The sequence below is a fragment of the Podarcis erhardii genome (genome assembly GCF_964252035.2).
Source record: "Podarcis erhardii genome assembly, chromosome: 10".
Classification (NCBI taxonomy): Eukaryota; Metazoa; Chordata; class Lepidosauria; order Squamata; family Lacertidae; genus Podarcis; species Podarcis erhardii.
Genome location: NC_138500.1, coordinates 4,081,193 through 4,105,229, shown reverse-complemented (window position 1 = coordinate 4,105,229; position 24,037 = coordinate 4,081,193). Strand labels below are relative to the sequence as shown.

Here is a 24,037-nt window from a genome sequence, read left to right as displayed (position 1 = left end):
TAATAATTTATTATGTATTTATTTATTACTTAGAGAAAAATAACTACCAAACTTTTAGAAGACATATGAAGGCAGCCCTGTTTAGGGAAGCTTTTAATGTTTAATTGGTTATTGTATTTTGGTGTTCTGTTGGAAACCCAGCCATATGGGCAGGGTATAAATAATAAATTATTATTATTACTATTATTATTATTGTTATTATTATTATTATTATTATTATTATTATTATTATTATTATACCCTGCCGATCGGGCTGGGTTTCCCCAGCCACTCTGGGCAGCTTCCAACAAAAGATTAAAAATACCATAATACATTAAACATTAAAAGTTTCCCTAAACAGGGCTGCCTTCAGATGTCTTCTAAATGTCAGATAGTTCTTTATCTCCTTAACATCTCACGGGAGGGCATTCCACAGGGCGGGCGCCACCACCAAGAAGGCCCTCTGCCTGGTTCCCTGTAACCTCACTTCTCGCAGGGAGGGAACCTCCAGAAGGCCCTTGGAGCTGGACCTCAGGGCTGAACGATGGGGGTGGAGTCGCTCCTTCAGCTCTACTGGGCCAAGGCCATTTCGGGCTTTCAAGGTCAGCACCAACACTTTGAATTGTGCTCAGAAACGTACTGGGAGCTAATGCTGGTCTTTCAAGACTGGTGTCATATGGTCTCGGCAGCCGCTCCCATTCACCAGTCTAGCTGCCACGTTTAAAGCAGAACATGAATGCCTAATGCTTTTGCTGATACAGATGCTTTTGGGTTCAGAAGTGGGAAATTGTTCCATGGAGATATCTGCCTATCTACCTGTTCATTTTGTTCTTTCCTGGCAGGTAAAGATGGGACCAGGTGCTTCCTTCCATCTTCCCCTTCTGAGCTTCCTGGTCATCTCCTTTCTGCAAGGTACATCCTGGATGGACTCCTATGGTGTTGGCCCCCAGCTTGAGGACTCCTTCATGCTTGCATCACCGATGACACTAACTGGTAGCTTAGTATGACATGAACAAGCCTAGTCTTCACCAAGGCCAACTATCCAGACTGGTCCTACATGGGCCAGAAAAAAGCCAGGAAAGTCCCCAAATAGGAATTCTATCACAGGAGGGGAAAGGAAAAGTAAGAGGGGGAGGGAATCAAATTGATTCCAAGCCGAAGGCCAGGTGGAACAACTCTGTCTTACAGGCTCTGCGGAAAGAAATCAGATCCTGCAGGGCCCTGGTCTCACGAGAGAGAGCGTTCCACCAGGCCAGAGCCAGTGTTGAGAAGACCCAGGCTCTGGTTGAGGCTAATCTGACTTCCTTAGGGCCCGGGACCTCTAGGGTGTTGCTATTTATGGACCTTAAGGTCCTCCATGGGGCATAACGGGAGAGGTGGTCCCATAGGTACGAGGGTCCTAGGCCATAATAAAAGAAGTTCCCATTTCATGCAGCACATATTTAAACTATAGAACTTGCTCCTTCAGGAAGCAGCAATGGCCACCAATTTGGATGGCTTTAAAAGAGGATTGGGCCAATTCATGGAGAAGAGGGCTAGCAATGGCTGCTAGCAATGATGCCTAAGCCTCCACAGTTGGAGGAAGCAATGCTTCTGAATACCACTTGCTGGAAACTGCAGGAGGGGAGAAGCCTCCTGTGCTTGAATCCTGCTTTGAGGTTTCCCACAGGCATGTGGTTGGCTACTGTGAGAGCAGGAGGTGTCAGAACCGGGGATGAAAAGCCAGCTGGCTCGGATCCAGCAGCAGCGTCTCCCCTCTCAGCCTTGCCGCTGCAGAGATCCATCAGTCATCCTCCTCTGACGTGTGTCTGCGACTCAAGCTGCAGTGCATACATTACTCAGCAGTGTAAACTGCACAACAGATCAGGCCCGAGGCGTGGATACGATACTAAACTACGCATTTATTATACATAAATCAGGACAAAGAAAACGTGGCTTCTCTCCTTGCTGTTCTTCTCGGAGAGAGAAAACAAAAGCAATATGGAGCGGAAGTTCCGCTCACGCCAACAATCTGTGCTGGAATGTAAACAGACATGTGACATGTAACAATCCACATATCTGCAGCAAAGGGTGGAATGGAATTCCCAACAGGAGGATGGACTAGTTTGGTGGCCTAATCCAGCAGGCTCTTCTTATTAGGAAAATGTGGGACATTCACTAGAGAAATTGGGGGTGGGTTATGTTTGGAAAAGTTCTGTAGTCACCACTGGAGTCTTTGAGTTCAACATTTTGCTGGTGAAAGTCCATCAGCCTCCAGCCAAAAAACTTCCCCTCTTTTCCCCTCAGCTGTTGCCTTCAGCCTTTACTGGTCTTCCATTAAAGGCAACCTTCCATTAAAGGTCTACTGCCCCCTATTTATGCCCTGAGTGGATTTCCCCACCTGCAGGAAACGGTTGTATTTCTGTATTCTGATCCACGAAGCCAAGCTCTCTTGACCACAGCTCATGTTTTCCCTCTTCTCTAGCCAGCTCAGCAGGTTTTTCCTGCCCCTCTGGCTGGATATTCTTTGAGAAAAGCTGCTACGGACTCTTCATACAGGTTCCCCTGAAGTTTACAGAGGCAGAGGTAAGGAGCAGGCCTGGGCCAAACCAGGGAGCGCAGTCTGAGAATGCTTATTCCCCCTCTTTTTCTGCAATAATCTAGCAGGCTTTAAACGGTGAGCGTTTTCCACATGTACCCATGGTAGGCTGGCCACGAGGGCAAGGTGGGGCAGAGCCCTACCAGTATAGTTTGGCAATACTTCAAGGCTCATCCAGACTTCAGCAGCAGCCCCGATCTTACGCACTGAACTGAATCTTATCAGGTCTTGTAGAAAATCCAAAGGAATTTTGCTTAACCAAGTTTCAGTTCTGCAGGTGTCCTAGGTACTAAGTCAGAACTCTGCCCACTACTTCACACTTGATTTGTTTGACTGCTCTATCCTAATAGCATGTCAATAATAATAATAATAATAATAATAATAATTGTACCTTGCCCATCTGGCTGGGTTGCAACATATGTATAGCTTCCAACATACCGTATTTTTCGCTCTATAGGACGCACTTTTTCCCCCCAAAAAAGGAAGGGGAAATGTGTGTGCATCCTATGGAGCGAATGCAGGCTCCTTGGCTTCAGCGATAGCAACGCGAAGCCTCCAAAGCGCAGAGGGAGTGCTCCCTCCCCGCTCTGGAGGCTTCGCGTTGCTTTCGCTGAAGCCTGGAGAGCGAGAGGGGTTGGTGTGCACCGACCCCTCTCGCTCTGGAGGGAGGCTTCAGGGATAGCCGCCTGAAACCTTTGGAGTGCAGCGGGAACTCGCACCGCACTCCGAAGGCTTCGGGTTCCTTTTGCTGAAGCAGCGCCCCTTCAGCGAAGCGGGAGGAGAAATGGAAGGGGCTCAGTTTCTCCTGCCGCTTCGCTGAAGGGGCACTGAGCAGAGAGGGGGAGAATTTTTTCCCCTGTTCTCCCCCTCCTATGGCCCAATGCGTCCTATAGAGCAAAAAATACGGTATATAAAAGCATAATAAACATTAAGTGTTCAAAAACTTCCTTCAGATGTTTTCTAAAAGTTGTGTATTTCTTTATCTCCTTGAAATCTGCTGGGAGGGCGTTCCACAGCACGGGCGCCACCACTGAGAAGGCCCTCTGCTTGGTTCCCTGTAATCTCACTTCTTGCAGTGAGGGAACCACCAGAAGGCCTTCGGAGCTGGATTTCAGGGTCTGGGCTGGACAATGGGGGTGGAGATGCTCCTTCAGGTATACAGGGCTGAAGCTGTTTAGGGCTCCTCATCCATGTGGTGTGACATCATCAGCACATCAAACATTTCTCTCCCTTCCACCTGCAGCAGCCAATGGTGTGGCAGGGAGGGGGTGGGGAAGACATGGCATGATGACATCACTCCGGTCAAGGATAAGTCAAGCTGCCAGTTACAAGGCAGGAAGGAGCTGTAAATTAGGGTTCCCCTGTGCCAGTTTTCCTGCCTTCAGCTTACACCCTTCCTCTTGGGGAGCAAGAATGCTGGTTTGGAGAAGAAAAAGATAAATGTCTCCTCTTACTGCTCAGAGTTGCACAATGACTGAGAAGCCTGCTGAGATGTTCAACCCAATTCAAGTGGCATCTCCTGCTCTCTTAAGTGAAACCTTTTGTCTGTGATCTCTCCCAGGAGCAGTGCCAATCTTCTGGGGGAAATGGCCACCTGGCCTCCATCATGAATGCTCAAGAAATGTCTGTAGTGGCTGCATATGTCCAAAACCTCTATAAAGCTGGGAAACCTGTCTGGATTGGACTGTACTCCTACGACCTTCCGAGGGTCAGTAGAAGCAACCTTGGCTTCTCCTTTCTATCAGTATTCTGAGTGCGGGAACTGCAGTCTATCTAAGGTCTATATTGCTTGTTTTATGTTGCCATGGCCGTTGGCTAGTGCGAGGTCTAAGGTGTAGCTGTAGAGCAGGAAGACGGCATTGTGCCCACCTGCTTCTCCTAAGAAGAATCTGCTGGATCTGGCCAATGGCCCAATTAGTCTAGCATCCATCTAGCCCAGATGCCTGGGAGAAACGTGTTAGCAGGATTCAAGCACAAGGGCCCTTTCCCTTCCCGTGGTTTCCAGCAACTGGGATCCAGAAGCTTTGCTGCCTCCAACAGTGGAGGCAGAACATAGCCATCCTGGCTAGGAGACTTCTCTAGCCCTCTCCTCCAGAATTGAGGAGCCTCACTTTTCTCCAAAAGCACCTCCTCATTGCCTGAGCAGGACCTCCCACCACCAATGGGCACAGTGTTAAGTTTAGGGGAGGAGAGAGTTGTTGCTTATTCCTCGGCAAAGAGTCCCACCTCTTTGGTCTTTCTACAGAGCAAAGCATGGAAATGGACCGATTCCTCCGTAATCTCCTATCACAATTGGGCACCTGGGCAGCCCTCACAAGCCAATGGGGATGGGCTGTGTGTCGAGCTGATGGCAGGAGGTGAGTTGGAGGCGTCACAATTTGCATCCAGGAGCAGGTGCTTTAAGGCAGGGGTCAGCAAACCTTTTCAGCAGGGGGCCGGTCCACTGTTCCTATATTTTGGGGAAGAAGAAAAAAAGAACAAATTCCTATGCCCCACAAATAACCCAAAGATGTATTTTAAATAAAAAGGACACATTCTACTCATGTAAAAACACACTGATTCCCAGACTGTCTTCAGGCCGGATTTAGAAGGCGATTGGGCCGGATCCAGCCCCCAGGCCTTAGTTTGCCTACCCATGCTTTAAGGTATATTGAGGTGAGAATGATCCATTGTTTGGAGGAATAAAATGGTTATTGGCAGACCTCTAAGAAGCCATGATCCCTATGTTATGTTATAAGGTCTTATATATATAAAAAATAAAAGTTCATAAATGTACAAGGCGAACACATACATAAGTATATAAACCACATGTCTGAAACAGTGCAGGAGAACAATCTTGGAGCCATTTTGACTCTCCCAAATTCACCTCAAATATTTCTCTGCAAGGAGGAAGGAAATGGGTTAGGGTTAGGGTTTTCCAATTGTCTTTGGACTGTAGGGGCTGCTTACATCTTCCTGTAAATACACTCTGGCAAGTATCTGTTAAGCTGAGCACACTATCAATATGTGTAAGAGATTTACCATCTCCAAGGACTGGCCAGGCTACCCAGAAAAGGCAATCAGATAATAAGGCATGATCAGGCAGAGAAGCAACACACTCAAATCTCTGCTGGTGATGTTTGTATGATGTTTTGGGGGGTGGTCTCTGGCTACAGGGTGGGCAATTTCCGAAGTCTATATAAGGGCTTGTGCCCCATTGTTCTGGGTTCCTCTCCTCCCTTCCTGAGTGGAATGAGTGGGGGACCCTGTTGCAACAGCTTTAATAAACATCAGGCTTACTAGCTGCTTTCCTTCTCAATATTCTCTGGTTGGCCTCTGTTATTTTCTCCTACCGATAGAGAACCCACATAGGGACTTTACACGGGCTCTTGGATACCCCATAAGGGGAAAAGGAGCAGGTTTTCTTCCTTATAACACTTACCACACACTTACAACTAAAGATGGACACATCACTCCATGGAGGTTAGATGCGAGGATCTTCAATAATAGCCAAACAGTAAATAAGATATGTCTCAGGAAGGGCCCCTCCCAGAGCCGCAGCAGGGACTCTGAGGAGGAGGGGTGGCAGGCCAGGGGAAATAGAGGCTTCCTTGAAGCTCCTCCTGTCCAGGAATGCAGCTGGAAATTCACAAGACAGCGTAGGTCAGATGGAGACAGGCCAGCCTTCAGAGGAAGACATCACTCGGAGGAGGGTAGAGATTACCGCATTTTTCGCTCTATAGGACGCACTTTCCCCCCTCCAAAAATGAAGGGGAAATGTGTGTGCGTCCTATGGAGCGAATGCAGGCTTTCGCTGAAGCCTGGAGAGTGAGGGGGGTCAGTGCGCACCAACCCCTCTCACTCTCCAGGCTTCAGGAAGCTATCCGCTGGGCTCTGCAGGCTTGTGGATAGCTGCCTGCAGCCCAAAGCCCGGGGAGTGTGGCGCCACACACCCTGGGCTTCGGGCAGCTATCCGCAAGCCTTCGGAGCCCAGCGGGAATTCCCATTGGGCAGAAGGCTTGTGGATAGCGGCAAGCTCTGGGAGCGAAGATGAGGTTGCATGCAACCTCGCCCCCGCTCACGGACTCGTTCTGGGGGCTGGGGTCGGGGGAAGCTCAGGCTTCCCCCACCCCCAGCCCGGCAAGCTCCAGGAGCGATGGCGAGGTTGAGTGCAACCTCGCTGCCGCTCCCAAAACCATTCTGGGGTCTGGGGAAGCTCGGGCTCCCCCCGCCCCAGCCCCGTGGCTAAAAAGGAAGCCAAGACAGTGAGCGGGATCCATCCCCCTCACTGTCTTGGCTTCTGCCAAAGCCGTGCACAACCTCTGGCGGCTGGGAAAAAATAATTCCCCCCCTTTATTTTCCCCCAAAAAACTAGGTGCACCCTATGGTCCGGTGTGCCCTATAGAGCGAAAAATACGGCAATTCAGAGAAGTAGGAACAGGCTGTTCCCAAGTCCCCATGGGCTAGCAGAAGGGGCAGAGTTGTAAGGTTGGAAGGTTGGAAATTTCCAAGATAGCATAGGTCAGATGGAGACAGGCCAGGCTTCAGAGGAACTGCAGCTTTTAGACATCACTCAGAGGAGGGTAGAGACTAATTCAGGAAAGTAGGGACATGCTGTTCCCCCATGGGCTAGCAGAAGGGGCAGAGTCCAGGCTTAGCATCAGGCCAACAGGAGGTAAGTCGGCCGATGGAGTATGTCCTCTTGGCGAAAAGCCTGTCCTTCAGTTGGCTCAACGTCTTCACCAGAGGACTAGAGCTGGGGAGCTCGGAATGTAACTACTGTGTAACTACTAATAAATCTGAGCGCAATTAAACCGTCAGCTTGCCGCGTTCTTGGCAGGGGGGGGGGAGAGACGTCTGGAATCCTGACAATAGGGAAAAAATTATTAGGCATATGGAAATTAATGAGAAAGGGCAAAGTACTTGAGCAATAATATGGGATGCAATGAAAGCAGTGATGAGGGGAATTAGTATTAGTGAATCCAGTAAATTGAGGGGGTGGGGGTGGGGACAAAAAGAAGAAATGAAAAAGTTAGTGGAAGAAATTAGGACAATGGAAAACCAATGTATTAATAATAAAGATAAAAGTTTTTTGTCCTTTCCCCCCCTTTCTTCTTTAAGTATATAAACTTTGTATACATGCTGAAAATTATAGTATAATAAGCCTTGTGATGTAATATGATAATGTTTACCGATGCAACATAAGAACTTTAATAAATAAATAAAACTGCAAAAATAATAATATAGTTTCATCATCATCATCATCATCAACATCAACCTCCGCCCATCTGGCTGGGTTTCCAGCTGAAAGATCAACAGACAGACCATTCTGTCTGGACGGCCTTGGACCAGTATACCTGAAGGAGCGTCTCCACCCCCATCGTTCTGCCCGGACGCTGAGGTCCAGCGCTGAGGGCCTTCTGGCGGTTCCCTCACTGCGAGAAGCCAAGTTACAGGGAACCAGGCAGAGGGCCTTCTCGGTAGTGGCGCCCTCCCTGTGGAACGCCCTCCCACCAGATGTCAAAGAGAACAACAACTACCAGACTTTTAGAAGACATCTGAAGGCAGCCCTGTTTAGGGATGCTTTTAATGTTTGATGTATCATAGTATTTTAATATTCTTTTGGAAGCCGCCCAGAGTGGCTGGGGAGGCCCAGCCAGATGGGCGGGGTATAAATAATAAATTATTATTATTATTATTATTATTATTATTATTATTATATATCTGCAGACTACTCTGTAAATTATGAACTGAGAAGGGGCAATAGAAAAGTTTTATGTAAATAAAAAAACTCTTTTCTTCCAGATTATTTAACATGGAAAGCTGCGCCATGTACAGGGAAGCATCCCTTCCTGTGCAGAGTTCCTTTGGAGAAGAAACGTTAAATCAGGATTTCAACATGTCCAGAATCATGGAGAAATGGAAATGTCCCAGAGGACATGAGGTTAAATGTCGTCTGTTCTGGGCTGGGTTGATACCAATAAACTCTCTCTTCTGAGTACACATGGCGCTTTTGAGTTTGTCAACTTCAATCTTCTTGCTGTGATTCCTGAATCGCAGGGAGTGGGACTAACAGGAGGATCACATGACGGAGTCCCATAGAAAGCATTGACACACATCCAAAAGACATGTGCACGATATACAGCACACTAGCAGAGTCAGCGAAAGCAAATTTGTGCAGGAACTGTGGCATCAAGCATTTTATTATTTACAGCAAAGAAAACGAAAGAAACATGGCAGGCTGTGTGAGCGGCTCCTCAGACATCCTCTCTAGCCCTTAGCTGGACAGAGAACAAAGAACGGAAGTTGTCAGCTTCACTTCCGCTCACACACACCGTGATAAGAAATGAAATCACCCGATCACGTGACCCCCTGCAATTGTGGCAGTGGAAAATACTAACATCCTCCCCCTTTTCCTTTGCAACTATTGCAGTGGCATCTAACACATTTGCAACATATGGTCAAACACATTTAGTTGTTCCTCGTTAGCAACCTTCAACAAAAGGTCAGCAGGAATTTCTTTTCCTGGATTGTTGTTGTTTAGTTGTTTAGTCCTGCCCCTGGACCAGAGCACGCCAGGCACTCCTGTCTTCCACTGCCTCCTGCAGTTTGGTCAAACTCAGGCTGGTAGCTTCGAGAACATTGTCCCGCCATCTCGTCCTCTGGCGTCCCCTTCTCCTTGTGCCCTCCATCTTTCCCAACATCAGGGTCTTTTCCAGGGAGTCTTCTCTTCTTATGAGGTGGCCAAAGTCTTGGAGCCTCAGCTTCAGGATCTGTCCTTCCAGTGAGCACTCAGGGCTGATTTCCTTCAGAATGGAGAGGTTGGATCTTCTTGCAGTCCATGGGACTCTCAAGAGTCTCCTCCAGCACCAGAATTCAAAAGCATCAATTCTTCAGCGATCAGCCTTCTTTATGGTCCAGCTCTCACTTCCATACATCACTACTGGGAAAACCACATTTATCAATCCTCGTTTGATATAGCCTCTTGCATGAAATAACTTGATTTGCAAGTACTTGGTTCTTTGCTTACAACCTTCAGAATTTAGCAAAGCTAAGCAAGATTTGTTGTCCTGGTAAACCTGTACAGGACAAGATACATTCAATCTCATGGCACTTTTGAGTTTGTCACCTTCAGTCTTTAGCTGTGATTCCTACATTGCAGGGGGTAATAATAATAACAATAATAATAATAAATTTTATTTATATCCCGCCCTCCCCAGCCGAAGCCAGGCTCAGGGCGGCTAACAACAATCAACAATCAAACAATCAGATGACTCTTGGGGTCCCTTCCAATCCTACAATTCCATGCTTCCATGTTCCTCGTAGAACTTCCACCATCTGAAGGAATGGGTTGAACTCCAATAAGGCTACACATCACTTCTGGTTTACAGAAATGTATGGTCATCCTGGCATTTCGGCCTGAGTTAAAGGTAAAGGGAGCCCTGACCATTAGGTCCATAGAATCATAGAATCATAGAGTTGGACGAGACCACAAGGGCAGCAGAAAACAACCTTTCTCCCTCCTCTATGTGACATCCTTTTATATATTTGAACATGGCTATCATATCACCCCTTAACCTCCTCTTCTCCAGGCTAAACATGCCCAGCTCCCTTAGCCAGCATGACTAAGCCGCATCTGGCGAACCAGAGCAGCACACAGAAATGCCGTTTACCTTCCCACCAGAGTGGTACCTATTTATCTACTTGCACTTTGACATGCTTTCAAACTGCTGGGTTGGCAGGAAAAGGGACCAAGCAACGGGAGCTCACCCCGTCACAGGGATTTGAACCACCAACCTTCTGATCGGCAAGCCTAGGCTCTGTGGTTTAACCCACAGCGCCACCCGTGTCCCTCTCAGCTTGAATTACTCTCTTTTAAAAAAATTATAATAAAATGGTTCTGTTTTTGGAAATGACAGGGGTATTTTATTCCCGATATGATAGCAAATAATGGTCAGTTGCACTGGTCAACTTTTGCACCGTATTCCTATTTGGGGAGACGATTTCAGATAACTCATGCCATAATCTCCAACTGTCCCAAAAATGCTGGGACTGTCATGAAAATGTCACAACTCCTTACTTTGTCATGCAGAGTCTCAAATTCTCTAGGAGCCAAAGGAAAGTGGTGGTGGGTTCGAGTCCCAGTGCTCTCTCCCAGCTTGGAGGAAGAGGGGGCTGAGAGGGCTGGGAGGGGTGGGAGGGGAGATAACAAACCAAAATCAGGGTGCCTAAAACCAGTTGCAGTATCCTTGGCCAAACCAGAGTAGCAGGGAATGGGGTTCCTCAGAAGCAAGCCCCGTTAATCTCTCTGGGGCTGGATCACAGGTAATGGCTGAAATCATATGAGGCGCACATCCCAAGTTGCCAGTAATGTGAACTGCGGCCCTATGGCTACTCAGAAGTAACAACAACAACAACAACAACAATTTATTTATACCCCACCCATCTGGCTGGGTTTCCCCAGCCACTCTGGGCAGCTCCCAACAGAATATTAAAAACAAGATAAAACATAAAATGCTTAAAAACTTCCCTAAAGATGTCTTCTAAAAGTCAGATAGTTGTTTATTTCCTTGACATCTGATGGAAGGACGTTCCACAGGGTGGGCGCCACCACTGAGAAGGCCCTGTGCCTGGTTCCCTGCAACCTCACTTCTCGCAGGGAGGGAACCGCAAGAAGACCCTCAGAGCTGGACCTCAGTGTCTGGGTAGAACGACGGGGGTGGAGATGCTCCTTCATGTATACTGGGCCGAGGCCGTTTAGGGCTTTAAAGGTCAGCACCAACACATTGAATTGTGTTCAAAAATGTACTGGGAGCCAATGTAGGTCTTTCAGGACTGGTGTTATGTGGTCTCCAGTCCAGCAGCTGCATTCTGGATTACTTGTACTTTCTGGGTCACCTTTAAAGGTAGCCCCACGTAGAGCACGTTGCAGTAGTCCTAGCGGGAGATAACCAGAGCATGCACCACTCTGGCGAGACAGTCTGTAGGTCAGGAGGGTGTCATCCTGCATACCAGATGGAGCTGGCAGACAGCTGCCCTGGACACAGAACTGACCTGTGCCTCCATGGACAGCTGTGAGTCCAAAATGACTCCCAGGCTGCGCACCTGGTCCTTCAGGGGCACAGTTGCCCCATTCAGGACCAGGGAGTCCCCCACACCTGCCCACACCCTGCCCCGCAAAACAGTACTTCTGTTGTCAGGATTCAACCTCAATCTGTTATCCACTATCCACCCTCTGGGCCAATCACCCCCCTGGGACGCTTGCCCCAGCCTGCGGGCAGCTAGCCCTGCCCCCTGGGTGCCCGAGCTCCACCTCTGCTTCCAAGTCTGCCTTCCTATGATTCTCATCATTGGCTCCAGCGCCACCTAGTGTCAGGCTCCCTGCCTTCTGCCCTGCCAGTGCCAATAGACACCGGGCACTTGTCTGGGGAATGCACTCGGAAGACAAAAAAATTATCGAGGAGTTAGTGATCTGACACGGTCACCCTTCCTGCCTCTGTTCCTTCCCTTTCCCTTGCTCTTGTGAAGTTTTTTCATGGTGTGAGAACAATCTTTAATGTCCTGAGAACGTTGGGAGGAGATGAAGCCCCCACGCCAGCTGCCTTAATCAGTTCTGGAAGATAATGCTGGGTAGCTTCTTTGAAGTTGGACTTTGTTTTGAGAAAGTGAGGCATTGGGAGGGGGCAGCTAATGGAGGATCTGCACATAGCCAGCCTTGAAAGCTACACAGGTTATCTATAAAATCAGATAGTTTGGGCAGAGTTTCTTTGAAGCTTCTGAACGGACTGATCGACCAAAGGAGTACTTGGAGGAGTCACTTCACTGCTTCTTGAGGACTTCTAAGTGGGAGACTGAAGTGCTTGCTTGATACATATACATCGCTTGCTGCCTTAGAATAAAATCTTTAACCTTCTCACTCACTTGTGTATTCTGTATTGCTTCTGAATCTCATTTTAGAAGAACCACCTTTGCCTTCTTTCTTTTTGTAGCATTTGCAAGTGACGAGAACGGCCCTTACCCCGCATTTCCTGCCTCCCATACACAGCTGCATCCTTGACCTTGCTGGGTGCCCACCCACATTAAGAGTCCGAACCAGGTCAGGGGTGGGAAGAATCAAAGATCCAGCTTCCAGAAAGGAACATGAAGTGCCTGTTCTGTCAAATCAAAGGAGCTGCTGGGCTGTGGGCACCATTTTGGCTTCCCACCTCCGCAACCTGACTTGCCGGTTCCTGCATTTTTGGCTGCCTCCAGGCTCATTATTTCGTGGAAGGAGAAAAAGTAACACAGATGATCAAGGGGAATCAAGAAGGTTGCAGAGTTGGAAACCTTTAAGGCCACTTCTGCACCAAACTTTTGAAGCAGTATCACACGGCCTGAAGCAGCCATAGCTTTTCCCAAATAATCCTGAAAACTGTGGCTTGTTAAGGGTGCTGAGAAATACTTGTTCCTGTCCCGGAGCTATAATTTCCAGCATTCCCTAGGGAGAGGGATTGATTGTTAATAGGAGTCTCCTATCACCTATCATGCAGGTGGTGATACACTACAGAGCCTAGGACTTGCCGATCAGAAGTTCGGCGGTTCAAATCCCCGCAACGGGGTGAGCTCCCGTTGCTCAGTCCCTGCTCCTGCCAACCTAGCAGTTCGAAAGGACGTCAAAGTACAAGTAGATAAATAGGTACTGCTCCGGCGGGAAGGTAAACGGTGTTTCCATGCGCTGCTCTGGTTCACCAGAAGTGCCTTAGTCATGCTGGCCACATGACCCGGAAGCTGTACACCGGCTCCCTCGGCCAGTAAAGCGAGATGAGCGCCGCAACCCCAGAGTCGGCCATGACTGGACCTAATGGTCAGGGGTCCCTTTACCTTTAACATCTTCCAGCAGCCTTAACAAACTACAACCCCCAGGATTCTTTGAGAAAAGAATGGAAATTTATGGAAGTACACATGCATGGGAAAAACAGAGAACAGTTTTCTCTATCTAGAGGCGATGGGAGCCGGGGGGCATTGTTATACAGTGGTTCCGCTCCTTCCTCCTGGGCCGTGTTCAGAAAGTGGTGGTGGGGAATGAGTGTTCAGACCCCTGGGCTCTCACTTGTGGGGTGCCTCAGGGTTCTGTCCTCTCCTCCATGCTTTTTAATATCTATACGAAGCCGCTGGGAGAGATCATCAGGGGGTTTGGGCTGTGTGTTCATCAGTATGCAGATGACACCCAGCTCTACTTCTCTTTCAAATGAGAACCAGTGAAGGTCCTGTGTGAGTGTCTGGAGGCGGTTTGTGTTGTGTTTTATGTTTTATTTATGTAAATTGTTTTGCAATTTTAAACAGTTTTAAAAAGATGTTGTTGGAGGCATTACTCTGAAAGTTAACATATTATATATTCCACCCACCACGTTCAGTTTGTTCGGACTTTTCCGTAACCATTAACTGCTCACTTGCCACGGGGTTTTTGCGTGGGATCACGGTGCTCGCATTTGATGCCTGCAACAGAGGCAATCCCCATCCCCACAACTGTTGGTCGATAAATGCCCCAGGAGGGTTGAGAATTCTCTAGAGGAAGGAGAGAGGTTTCGGCATTTTGGACAACCGAAGCAGAGGGACAGGTGAGTCGGCTCTGCATCTGGGTCTCATTGGTTCTGCCAGTAATTACAGCTCCTTTGATGGGATGAAACCCAAACGGTGCTACCTTGGAAATGTAGATGCCTATTCTCATTTGCTCTTGATGGAGACGTATATTAAATTATCTGAGGTATTGCTGATTAACTTTACAAAAATGCCACGAACCGCTTGCCAAATTCAAGTCTGTGTATTGTTTTTGGTTGTTTGTTTGTTTTTTGTAAAAAGAAAAGAAAAATAAAATTGAGGGGCAATGCAGCTTTGATAAGCAGGGAGAAAGAAATCTATGAATATGAGTGGGGAGAAGGGAAAAGAAATTCTGGTAGGATTCCTGCATCTGCAGGGGGTTGGATTAGATGATCCTCAAGGTCCCTTCCAAGGTTCTGTGATTCTAATAGCTGGCTGGGTCAGGCTGGTGGCCCACCTGTTCAAGCATCCTGTTCTCACAGAATTAGAAGAAAGTGTTCTCTCTCCACAGGTGCAGATGGGGCCGTTCTCTCCCTCCAACCTCTCCCTTGTGGTTTTCCTGGCTTTCCTTTCCCTGCAAGGTATGACTAAGTTGGGCTCATCAAACCCTGGTTGAGACGAGCCAAGTAAAGTCTTCTCCAAAACCAAGTGGGCTCGGCACCCGGCAACCCCAGGAGGCGCTTCCTCTTCAATGGACAACTGCTTGCTCCACCCTCATTGCCACTTCCCCCCAGGTCAGCCTTTGCCAACCTGGTGCCCTCCAACTGCTTAGACTACAACTCCCAGCAACCTCAGCACCATACAGCTGGGCTGTGTTTTAGCCCAACGGATCTGGCAGGCACAAGGCTGCTCTAGGGTTTCCTTCAGCTTCTCGGTCTTCGCCCATCTTTATTAGGCTTCCATTGCCATCTTCCTTCCCTCCCTCTTAAGGCCTCACCCACCCTCGACAGGGCCCTCATCCTGCTCCTTCCTTCCTTACAAGCCAGCTGTGGACCCACCCCTGGAGCGTCCGTTAAGGCTGCGAACAGCGGGGCTGCTGTGGCGTCCAGTCCGCTTCCCTAAATAACAACAACAACAAACAACAACAACAATTTATTATTTATACCCTGCCCATCTGGCTGGGGCTCCCCCAGCCACTCTGGGTGGCCTCCAACAAAACATTAAAATACCGTAATACATCAAACATTAAAAGCTTCCTTAAACAGGGCTGCCTTCAGATGTCTTCTAAAAGTCTGGTAGTTGTTGTTCTCTTTGACATCTGGTGGGAGGGCATTCCACAGGAAGAGCGCCACCACCGAGAAGGCCCTCTGACTGGTTCCCTGTAACCTGGCTTCTTGCAGTGAGGGAACCGCCAGAAGGCCCGCGGTGCTGGACCTCAGTGTCCAGGCAGAACGATGGGAGTGGAGATGCTCCTTCAGATATACTGAACTGAGGCCATTTAGGGCTTTAAAGGTCAACACCAACACTTTGAATTGTGCTCAGAAACGTACTGGGAGCCAATGTAGGTCTTTCAAGACCGGTGTTATGTGGTCTTGGCGGCTACTCCCAGACACCAGTCTAGCTGCTGTGTTCTGGATTAGTTGTAGTTTCCGGGTCACTTTCAAAGGTAGCCCCATGCAGAGCGCTTGCAGTAGTCCAAGCGGGAGATAACCAGAGCATGCACCACTCTGGCTAGGCAGTCTGTGGGCAGGGAGGGTCCCATCCTGCGTACCAGATGGAGCTGGTAAACAGCTGCCCTGGGCACAGAATTGACCTGTGCCTCGATGGACAGCTGTGAATCCCTGTGGCAACCTGCTTCTCCCGGCTACAGCAGAGTAATTTGCGCAGAGGTGACTGTGTGGAAGGAATCTCAGCCATGCAGTAAAACTCTCGTCCAACAGCTCCTTCTCTTCTAAGAAGCGTTTATTGTACAACAGCAAAACAACAAATCAGCCAGAAAATAGCAAAGGCATGATGCTTCTCTTGTTGCAGCAAAAGAGAAAGTAAAAACGTTCACATAATAAAGATGCGAACACACCCCAGTGACAGGACGCCATTTCCCTTGAGCTATTAGCCCTGTACGCTCTGGGTATCTTCACACCCCCTCTCGTCCTGTACCACTGGGGAAGAGTGCAAGTACAGTAAGTACTACCAGTTACCCCAGACACAACCCTTCGCAGAACTCCCCATGTCTTTGGGGAGCTCAAAGGTTTTGTGAACCCATCCGCTAGGTTCTTCTGACTTGGACAGTACTTCAGCTTTCCCTTCTCTTTCACCAGGCGCAGACTCCAGCTGCCCCAGAGGCTGGCTCAAGCGAGGAAATCAATGCTTTGGGTTCTTCAATGTTGCTTTGAGATGGCAAGATGCAGAGGTATGACGCTGAGGGTGGCTTAAACCAGGGACGTTATTTCATTAAAAACTTAAGCACAGTAAAAGAGCCGGCAGGATCAGGCCAACACATCTAGTGCAGTCTCCTCTTCCTAAAGTGGCAAACTACAGGCTTACCGGAAGCCTGCAAGATGAATCTGGGTGCAAGAGGACTTTTTCTTCCTGCGGTTTCCAGCAACTGGTATTCAGAAGCTTACCGTATTTTTCGCTCTATAAGACACACTTTTTCCCTCCTAAAAAGTAAAGGGAAATGTGTGTGCGTCTTATGGAGTGAATGCTATCCCTCTTGCTGTTCTGGCTTCTGGGATTCAGAATATATTTTTTTCTTGTTTTCCTCCTCCAAAAAACAAGGTGCATCTTATGGTCTGGTGCGCCTTATAGAGCAAAAAATACGGTAACTCTTTGTGGGCTGCATCCCCCTGGGGAAAAAATTGGCTTTCCAAACTCCCAGGCTGTGCTTGCCTTGACTTGCGTCCTTATCAGGGATTTGGCTCACTGCTTGTTTGTGCTTGTGGTTCTCATGAGTGGGATGCAGGTGGCGCTGTGGTCTAAACCCCTGAGCCTCTTGGTCTTCCCAATTGGAAGGTCGGCGGTTCAAATCCCCGCAACGGGGTGAGCTCCCATTGCTCTGTCCCAGCTCCATGCCAGCCTAGCAGTTCGAAAGCTCAGCAGTTCAAATAGATAAATAGGCAGTGCTTTTCTCTGGGGGTACGCATACCCCTAAACATTTTGTGAATCTAAGTCTGTCCTCACTGAGGGGCAGTATTTCAATATGAGTCAGAAAATGAGAGTACCCCTAAACATTTTTTTAAAGAAAAAAAGCACTGTACCACTGTGGTGGGAAGGTAAACAGCATTTCCATGCGCTCCGGCAATTCTCACGGTCCTCTGTGCACCAGAAGTGGTTTAGTCCTGCTGGCCACATGACCCGGAAAGCTGTCTGTGGACAAACACCAGCTCCCTTGGACTGAAGGCAAGATGAGCATCGCAACCCCATAGCCGCCTTTGACTGGACCGAACTGTCCAGGGGTCCCTTACCTTTTACCTTCTCATGACACCAACTCAGTTCATGCTGGTACTTAGTGCATTCTAGAGTGTGGTGCTGATAATGCCAAGGTCACAGGTTTGATCCCCGTATGAGATCGTTGCACATTCCTGCATTGCAGAGGGTTGGACTAGGTGATCCTTGGGGTCTCTTCCAACTCTACAATTCTAGGTTCCTGTGATTTTTGCAGTACATGCTCAGCCAGTGGTGGATACATGGACTGCAAATGTCTCCTCTTACTGCTCAGAAGTTGCTGTCCAGGCACAGGGACAGAATGAAGGAGAAGCCTACTGAGATGTTCAAGCCAATTCCAATGGCGTCCCCCATTCTCTGGGGTGCTCTTTTTTGGTCTCCCTCAGGTTGCCTGCCAGGCCTTTGGCGAGAACGGCCATCTTGCCTCCATTCACGATGAAGACGACATGAAGATGCTGTCACTACATCTGAGCCAGAACCTTAAAGAGGAACAACATATATGGATCGGGTTGTATGACCCCAACACTGGGAGTGAAACCGTGAGTCTGGCCAGGCGGTCCTCCTCTTTCTAATCAATATTCAGGGACTGTTCAAAATGGCAGCCGCAAGGGGCAGGGAAACATCCTTGAGGTGGTTCCTGCATGGAGGGAAAGAGCAGAAAATGGAACACAGGTGTCAGGTGAGCGTTTAGGAAAATGGTTAGCCATCCACCTTTCTGGGAAATACCTGAGAGTCCAGCTCTGTCTTAACTTTGACCATACGGGGCTGTCTTTGGAAGGTGGCTGGATGGAGAAGACGACGACTGGTCTCCACACCTTTATCATCTCTGAAGAAGAGGGGATCGCGGCAGGTGTGCTTTTTGTGAAAGTGGGGCTGCCGTGGGGGGGGGGGGAGAACAGCTGTACCTGCCAAGATCCCCTCTTCAGCATGAAAACTGGAGGACCAAGTCTCGATCCTTTCCAACAAGGGGGGGGGAGGAAAAGAAATCTTTTTTTCCCCTTTTTTCTTTTACAAATGGCATAGCCATTTTCTCAACATTTGCAAATTTCTCCAGTGCATGCTTGCTCAGAGGCAAGTTCCTCTAGCTTTATGTCACTGCAGTCTTATCCCGGTGCTTTTTTTCCTGGGGGTACACAGGGGTACACATACCTCATTTGGCCTCATTGAGGGGCAGTATTTAATATGAGTAGGAAAATGAGAGTAGCTCCTAAACATATTTTTTTTAAAAAAAACAAAAGGCACTGTCTTATCCAGGGGTCAGAAACACTTTCAGCAGGGGGGCAGTCCACTGCCCCTCAGACCTTGGGGGGGGGGGCTGGATTATACTTTGAAGAAACAAAATTGAATGAATTCCTGTGCTCCACATATAACCCATTGATGCATTTTAAATAAAAGCACACATTCTACTCATGTAAAAACACGCTGATTCCCAGACCATCTGTGGGCCAGATTTAGAAGGTAATTGGGCCGGATCTGGCCCCTGGGCCTTAGTTTGCCTAGCCATGGTCTTATCCTATGCAGTAGCTACAGAAAACACTGGGCCTCAAGTTTTAGGATAACATTATCAGGTTGACACAAGTTAAATGGATGCAGTCTGCTTTCCATCTATGCCAAATTTTGGTAAGCAGGGAGTGGAAAAATGAGGAGGCAACACTTTCTCTTCTATTTATTAAAATGTATGCACCCCTATATTGGTTCTTTTAAAACAAAAGCAAACCAACAAACCTCAAAGCTGTTTTGTAGTGGTGGTTAGGAACATGATTGCAGAAAGGACTTTTCAAAATGGAGGACCCAAACCAATGGGTTACAAGGAAGGAGATTCCGACTAAACATATGGAAAAACTTTCGGACAGTAAGAGCTATTCAAAGCAACGACAAACAGACCTTTGGTCACGTAAAACATACTCAATAAACACATGAGACGTAACTGGGTGTGTTCTTAGATAAATAAGATATACTATTCATAGTATCAAATTGTAAATTTCAACAGAAGTAACTCATAAAGTTCAACAAATGAACAAAGCAGAAGACCCAGTGGATCAGATCATTCTATAGCCAGTTCATGCATAAGGTCCATCCTTGCAATGGTGTCCATTCCACCTGTCTGTTCATAAAGTCCAAACCATCCACATGAAAGGTTGTTACAGTTCCACAAAATCCTTTCACAAAGTCTAAGAAAAGGATTTCCAGAATATTGGCCTTGTTTTGCCGTCCTGGGCTTTATCAGTAGTTAAAGCTCTAAGTAATGCAAATAAATAGGGACGCGGGTGGCGCTGTGGGTTAAACCACAGAGCCTAGGACTTGCCGATCGGAAGGTCGGCGGTTCGAATCCCTGTGACAGGGTGAGCTCCCATTGCTCGGTCCCTGCTCCTGCCAACCTAGCAGTTCGAAAGCACGTCAAAGTGCAAGTAGATAAGTAGGTACCGCTCTAGCGGGAAGGTAAAAGGCGTTTCCGTGTGCTGCTCTGGTTTCGCCAGAAGCGGCTTAGTCCTGCTGGCCACATGACCTGGAAGCTGTATGCCGGCTCCCTCGGCTAATAAAGCAAGATGAGCGCTGCAACCCCAGAGTCGGTCACAACTGGACCTAGTGGTCAGGGATCCCTTTAGTTTTATTGCAAATAAATACAATATCTCACATATTCTACAGCAAAAATAATATAAAACCATAAATAACTGTACATACCATATGTGATATTACAGGACAGTGGATCTTATGGCCCAGTAGTAGCTGCAGTAAGCAGCAACTGTTACAAAGTAGGGTTATATGGACAAGCACAATACTGATTGGGTTGCAGGTGTTGGGAATCCACTATTCTGCAGTGGAACAGATTCCCACGAGAGATGATGGACTCTCCTTCCTTGGAGATCTTTAAGCAGAAGTTGGGTGACCATCTGCCATGGATGCTTTAGCTGAGATTCCTGCTGAGATTAGCGGAATCCCAGTGGGAACTAGGATTCTGAGTCTCCAGATGTTCTTCTTATTCCCATTAATTGGACAAGGGAAGAATGGGCTGGAGAAGTCCCTTTCTTCCTCAGCAGTGACGATGTCTCTTTTGCTCTCTTTCTATAGAACAGGCAGTTCAAATGGACAGACGGCACCACTGGAAGATACACTCCTTGGGCGCCTGAGGAACCCAATAATCCCAGAACTGAACACTGTGTGGAGCTCTACATGGATGGTGAGGAGCAAGAGGAGGAAGCCATGGGGTGCTTCAGAGATGGAGGCTGAAGTACTGAAGGAAGAGGCAGGGAAGGGAAGGGCCAGGTGTTTCCCCACCCTCTCCTGCACCACTGGCTCCCAGAACCAGGAGGCGACTGAAGTGGGAAGAGCAGAGGACGTTTCCATGTAGGCATAGTCTCTGGCTACATGTGTGAAGCCTGTCAGGGGAAGGTACATAAACTGGTGGGGCAGGATGGCTCTCTGTTGCTGCAACTGTTCCATCAAGATCCAGCTATGAACAGCTGCCTAGATGCTACACTGGGGGTGTGTGTTTATCTACAACTGTGGAAACTGTGCTGGGCCCGGGGGTTAACCCGAGCAATGCGGTCCAGGTTCAGTCCCGAATCCAAGGATTCTGTGAGGAGTCAGTCCAACAGGGCCAAGGCAAGTCTCAAGGCAGGAAACTAGGTAGGTCAGACACAGGGTCTCAGGCAGGTTCCAGCAAGCAGCAATGTTGCTCCCGCAACCTGGGGCAGGGCCCGACAGCCTTTTATCTCTGTCGGGGTAACAGCCGTCCTGATCCCCCAGTGACTCACCTCCCTGTCTCGCCCGAAGGCGAGAACTCCTCCTGTGAGTACTCAGGCCTCTCCTTCTCTCAGACCTCAGTCTCTGCAGCTCGGGAGACGTTAGTGGGTTACTAGACCCAGAGGCCACCTCAGCCTCTCCTGACCCAACTGGTAGTGGAGCAGCTGTAAGTGATGGCCCAGCTGAAGGCAACAAGGTCATCCCCACATCTGGAGCCAGGGCAGGCTCAGGCCCCTGACTCGGCCCAGCTGGTGCTTGTTGCAGGGGAACCTGTGCAGACTGGGGCTCTTCAGAATCAGGCCCCAGACTTGGTTCAGATGATGCCTGAGGCAGAGGATCCGGTGCGGATTGAGACTCCTCTGGTTCCGAATCCGAGCCCGAGTCCCAGGCCATCACAGACTGTGTCAGCTTTGACAATAGAGAGTTAACTATCTGCCCTGGAGTCCCTTTGGGTGGGGAGTACCCTTAGCGTCACAGCTGGAGAACGGTGCATGGTTTCAGAGAACTGGGTTGCTGCTAGTAGGCCCCTGTAACTCCCTGCCACATGTTTCCAAGACCTCCTGCCGCCCCGACAAAGTTGGACACTGAGGTGGCTGGTGTGAGTGTTAGTAACATCCTCCCGCATTGTCTTCCAGATTACATGAAGTGGAATGACGAAAAATGCCACGTAAATCACCCCTACCTGTGCAAATACACTATCTGAGGCCGAGAAAAGACTCTGATGTGCTCAGTAGCACCTGGGAGACTGACCAAGATGCATCTTCTACCTGCGAGAATCCAAGTCTTTCCATGTATTGTGCTCTGAAGCCCAAGCCCATGCTTCCCCAACCTGGTGCCCACCAGAGGTTTGGGATTAAAACTCCCATCACTCAGCGGGACAGAATTTCTCTCCTGTGGCCAATAAATTCTCTTCCAAATACACCTGTAGCTCTTTCTGCTGTTTTCATTTAAGCCACCTGTTATAGGAATTCTAAGGTCATAGCAAACACATACATAAGTATATAAACCACATGTCTGAAATAGTTGTTGTTGTTGTTTAGTCATTTAGTCATTTCCAACTCTTCATGACCCCCTGGACCAGAGCACGCCAGGCACTCCTGTCTTCCACTGCCTCCTGCAGTTTGGTCAAACTCAGGCTGGTCTCTTCGAGAACACTGTCCCACCATCTCATCCTCTGTCATCGCCTTCTCCTTGTGCCCTCCATCTTTCCCAACACCAGGGTCTTTTCCAGGGAGTCTTCTCTTCTCATGAGGTGGCCAAAGTCTTGGAGCCTCAGCTTCAAGATCTGTCCTTCCAGTGAGCACTCAGGGCTGATTTCCTTCGGAGAGGTTTGATCTTCTTGCAGTCCATGGGACTCTCAAGAGTCTCCTCCAACACCAGAATTCAAAAGCATCAGTTCTTTGGCGATCAGCCTTCTTGATGGTCCAGCTCTCACTTCCATACATCACTACTGGGAAAACCATAGCTTTAACTATACGGACCTTTGTTGGCAAGGTGGTGTCTCTGCTTTTTAAGATGCTGTCTAGGTTTGTCATTGCTTTCCTCCCAAGAAGCAGGCGTCTTTTAATTTCGTGACTGCTGCCACCATCTGCAGTGATCATGGAGCCCAAGAGAGCAATCCTGAAACCATTTTGACTCTCCCAAACTGACCTCAAGTATTTCTCTGCAAGGAGGGGGGAAACGGGAAAGCCCCTCCATTGTCTTTTCCTTAGCTGTCTTCAGGGCTTGTGTGTGTGTGTGTGAATAAGATGAGCCTGTGACCTGAACTCGGGAATTAAAGCATTTACATTCACAAAAGAATGGCTAGGCTGCCCAGGTAGAGCAATGTTTGACCATTGCGTGGCTATTCCCCCCCCCCACAGGTAGAATAAATAAAGACACTGGACACAAGAATTTAGGTTAATGGGCGAAAATGGCCACAACTTTATTGATTACAGGTAAAAGGGGTATTGGCTTTAGGCATTGGCCCTAAAAGACTATCCGGTCTAACCGGGAAGGGTTAAGCACCAACAGGGGGAGCCACCCGAGATGCATATCCCTGGGCGCTCCCCAAGGGGTTACCGCTCGGGGGCACGCTTTAGGCCCTAGCCTCCGTAGGTTTTGGACGAGGCAACGCCCCTCGGAGTCCTTTAACAAACTACCCTTCAAGCCTTGGGGGAGGTGATGGCATTCCTCCCCCCCGATCTCATTTGCATGACAATACCCCAGCCAATGCCTAACCGCCACCCGAGCCGGACTCGCCGGCTCGCCGCCAATACCCTCAGACCTGTAACCAATCCCTCACTCCCTGGCAAATGTCGGACAACCAAATGTCATTACCTGCATCAGAGAGATGCACGCCATCCCAGCGATAGAGTGTTTCCTTGCTAAACTGGATGCACGGGTGCTTGATGACCCGCCCGCCCATAGCAACCACTCTACGCGCCACTGAGCGCTCCACGATCCTCCTGGCTCTATTCACAGCCACGGGATTCTCAGCGTCCCGCCAACACCGCCTTTCCAGCAAAGATGACCAAATTATTGTGATGTTTGAATGGGCAGCACGTAAAACCTCCAGGTCATTGATAATGTTCTACATTAAGTCAACCCCTTTCCTATAAGCCAGGTCGTTCACGCCCAGTTGGATGACCAAGGCGTCGGGTGAGCCTTCGGCTGCAATTCTTCCAGACAGTGTCGGGAAGAATTCTTCCCAACGCATTCCACGCCTAGCGATCCACAACACTTTGACATTGCTGGGGAGTAGCAGGTCAGCACCCCAGCCCTTCGTATCTGCACACCGTTTTGCCCAGTGTTCAA

The 24,037-nt window shown here is 48.7% G+C and overlaps 3 protein-coding genes across 3 annotated transcripts in view; 2 read left to right on the top strand and 1 right to left on the bottom strand.

Moving 5' to 3' along the window:
- Positions 1–902, bottom strand: part of LOC309351983 (C-type lectin-like) — a 31,713-nt gene extending 30,811 nt beyond the window's left edge. The window contains exon 1 of the mRNA XM_081880227.1: positions 796–902. The gene's annotated coding sequence lies outside the window, so the exon portion shown is untranslated. The remainder of the gene's footprint in view (positions 1–795) is intronic.
- On the top strand, positions 828–8,474 carry LOC309352021 (regenerating islet-derived protein 4-like; the record flags this gene model as incomplete). The annotated part of the gene is made up of 5 exons (XM_081880279.1): positions 828–891; positions 2,444–2,544; positions 4,119–4,265; positions 4,803–4,914; positions 8,342–8,474. The coding sequence occupies 5 exons, from the start codon at positions 828–830 to the stop codon at positions 8,419–8,421; spliced, it is 504 nt and encodes a 167-aa protein (XP_081736405.1). The 3' UTR covers positions 8,422–8,474.
- A 5,568-nt stretch (positions 8,475–14,042) lies between these two features.
- On the top strand, positions 14,043–22,162 carry LOC309352002 (C-type lectin-like). The gene is made up of 6 exons (XM_081880254.1): positions 14,043–14,133; positions 14,625–14,694; positions 16,372–16,463; positions 17,884–18,036; positions 20,567–20,675; positions 21,877–22,162. Exons 2-6 carry the CDS (start codon positions 14,631–14,633, stop codon positions 21,942–21,944), a joined length of 486 nt encoding a protein of 161 aa, XP_081736380.1. The 5' UTR covers positions 14,043–14,133; positions 14,625–14,630; the 3' UTR covers positions 21,945–22,162.
- The last annotated feature ends 1,875 nt before the right edge of the window (positions 22,163–24,037 follow it).

Bases quoted from the DNA above. Each gene is read 5' to 3' on its own strand.
- LOC309352002 (XM_081880254.1), top strand. From the start codon at position 14,631: ATGGGGCCGTTCTCTCCCTCCAACCTCTCCCTTGTGGTTTTCCTGGCT. The intron at 14,695-16,371 runs GTATGACTAAGT...CTCTTTCACCAG, and splicing joins GGCTTTCCTTTCCCTGCAAG to GCGCAGACTCCAGCTGCCCC. The intron at 16,464-17,883 runs GTATGACGCTGA...GGTCTCCCTCAG, and splicing joins TGAGATGGCAAGATGCAGAG to GTTGCCTGCCAGGCCTTTGG.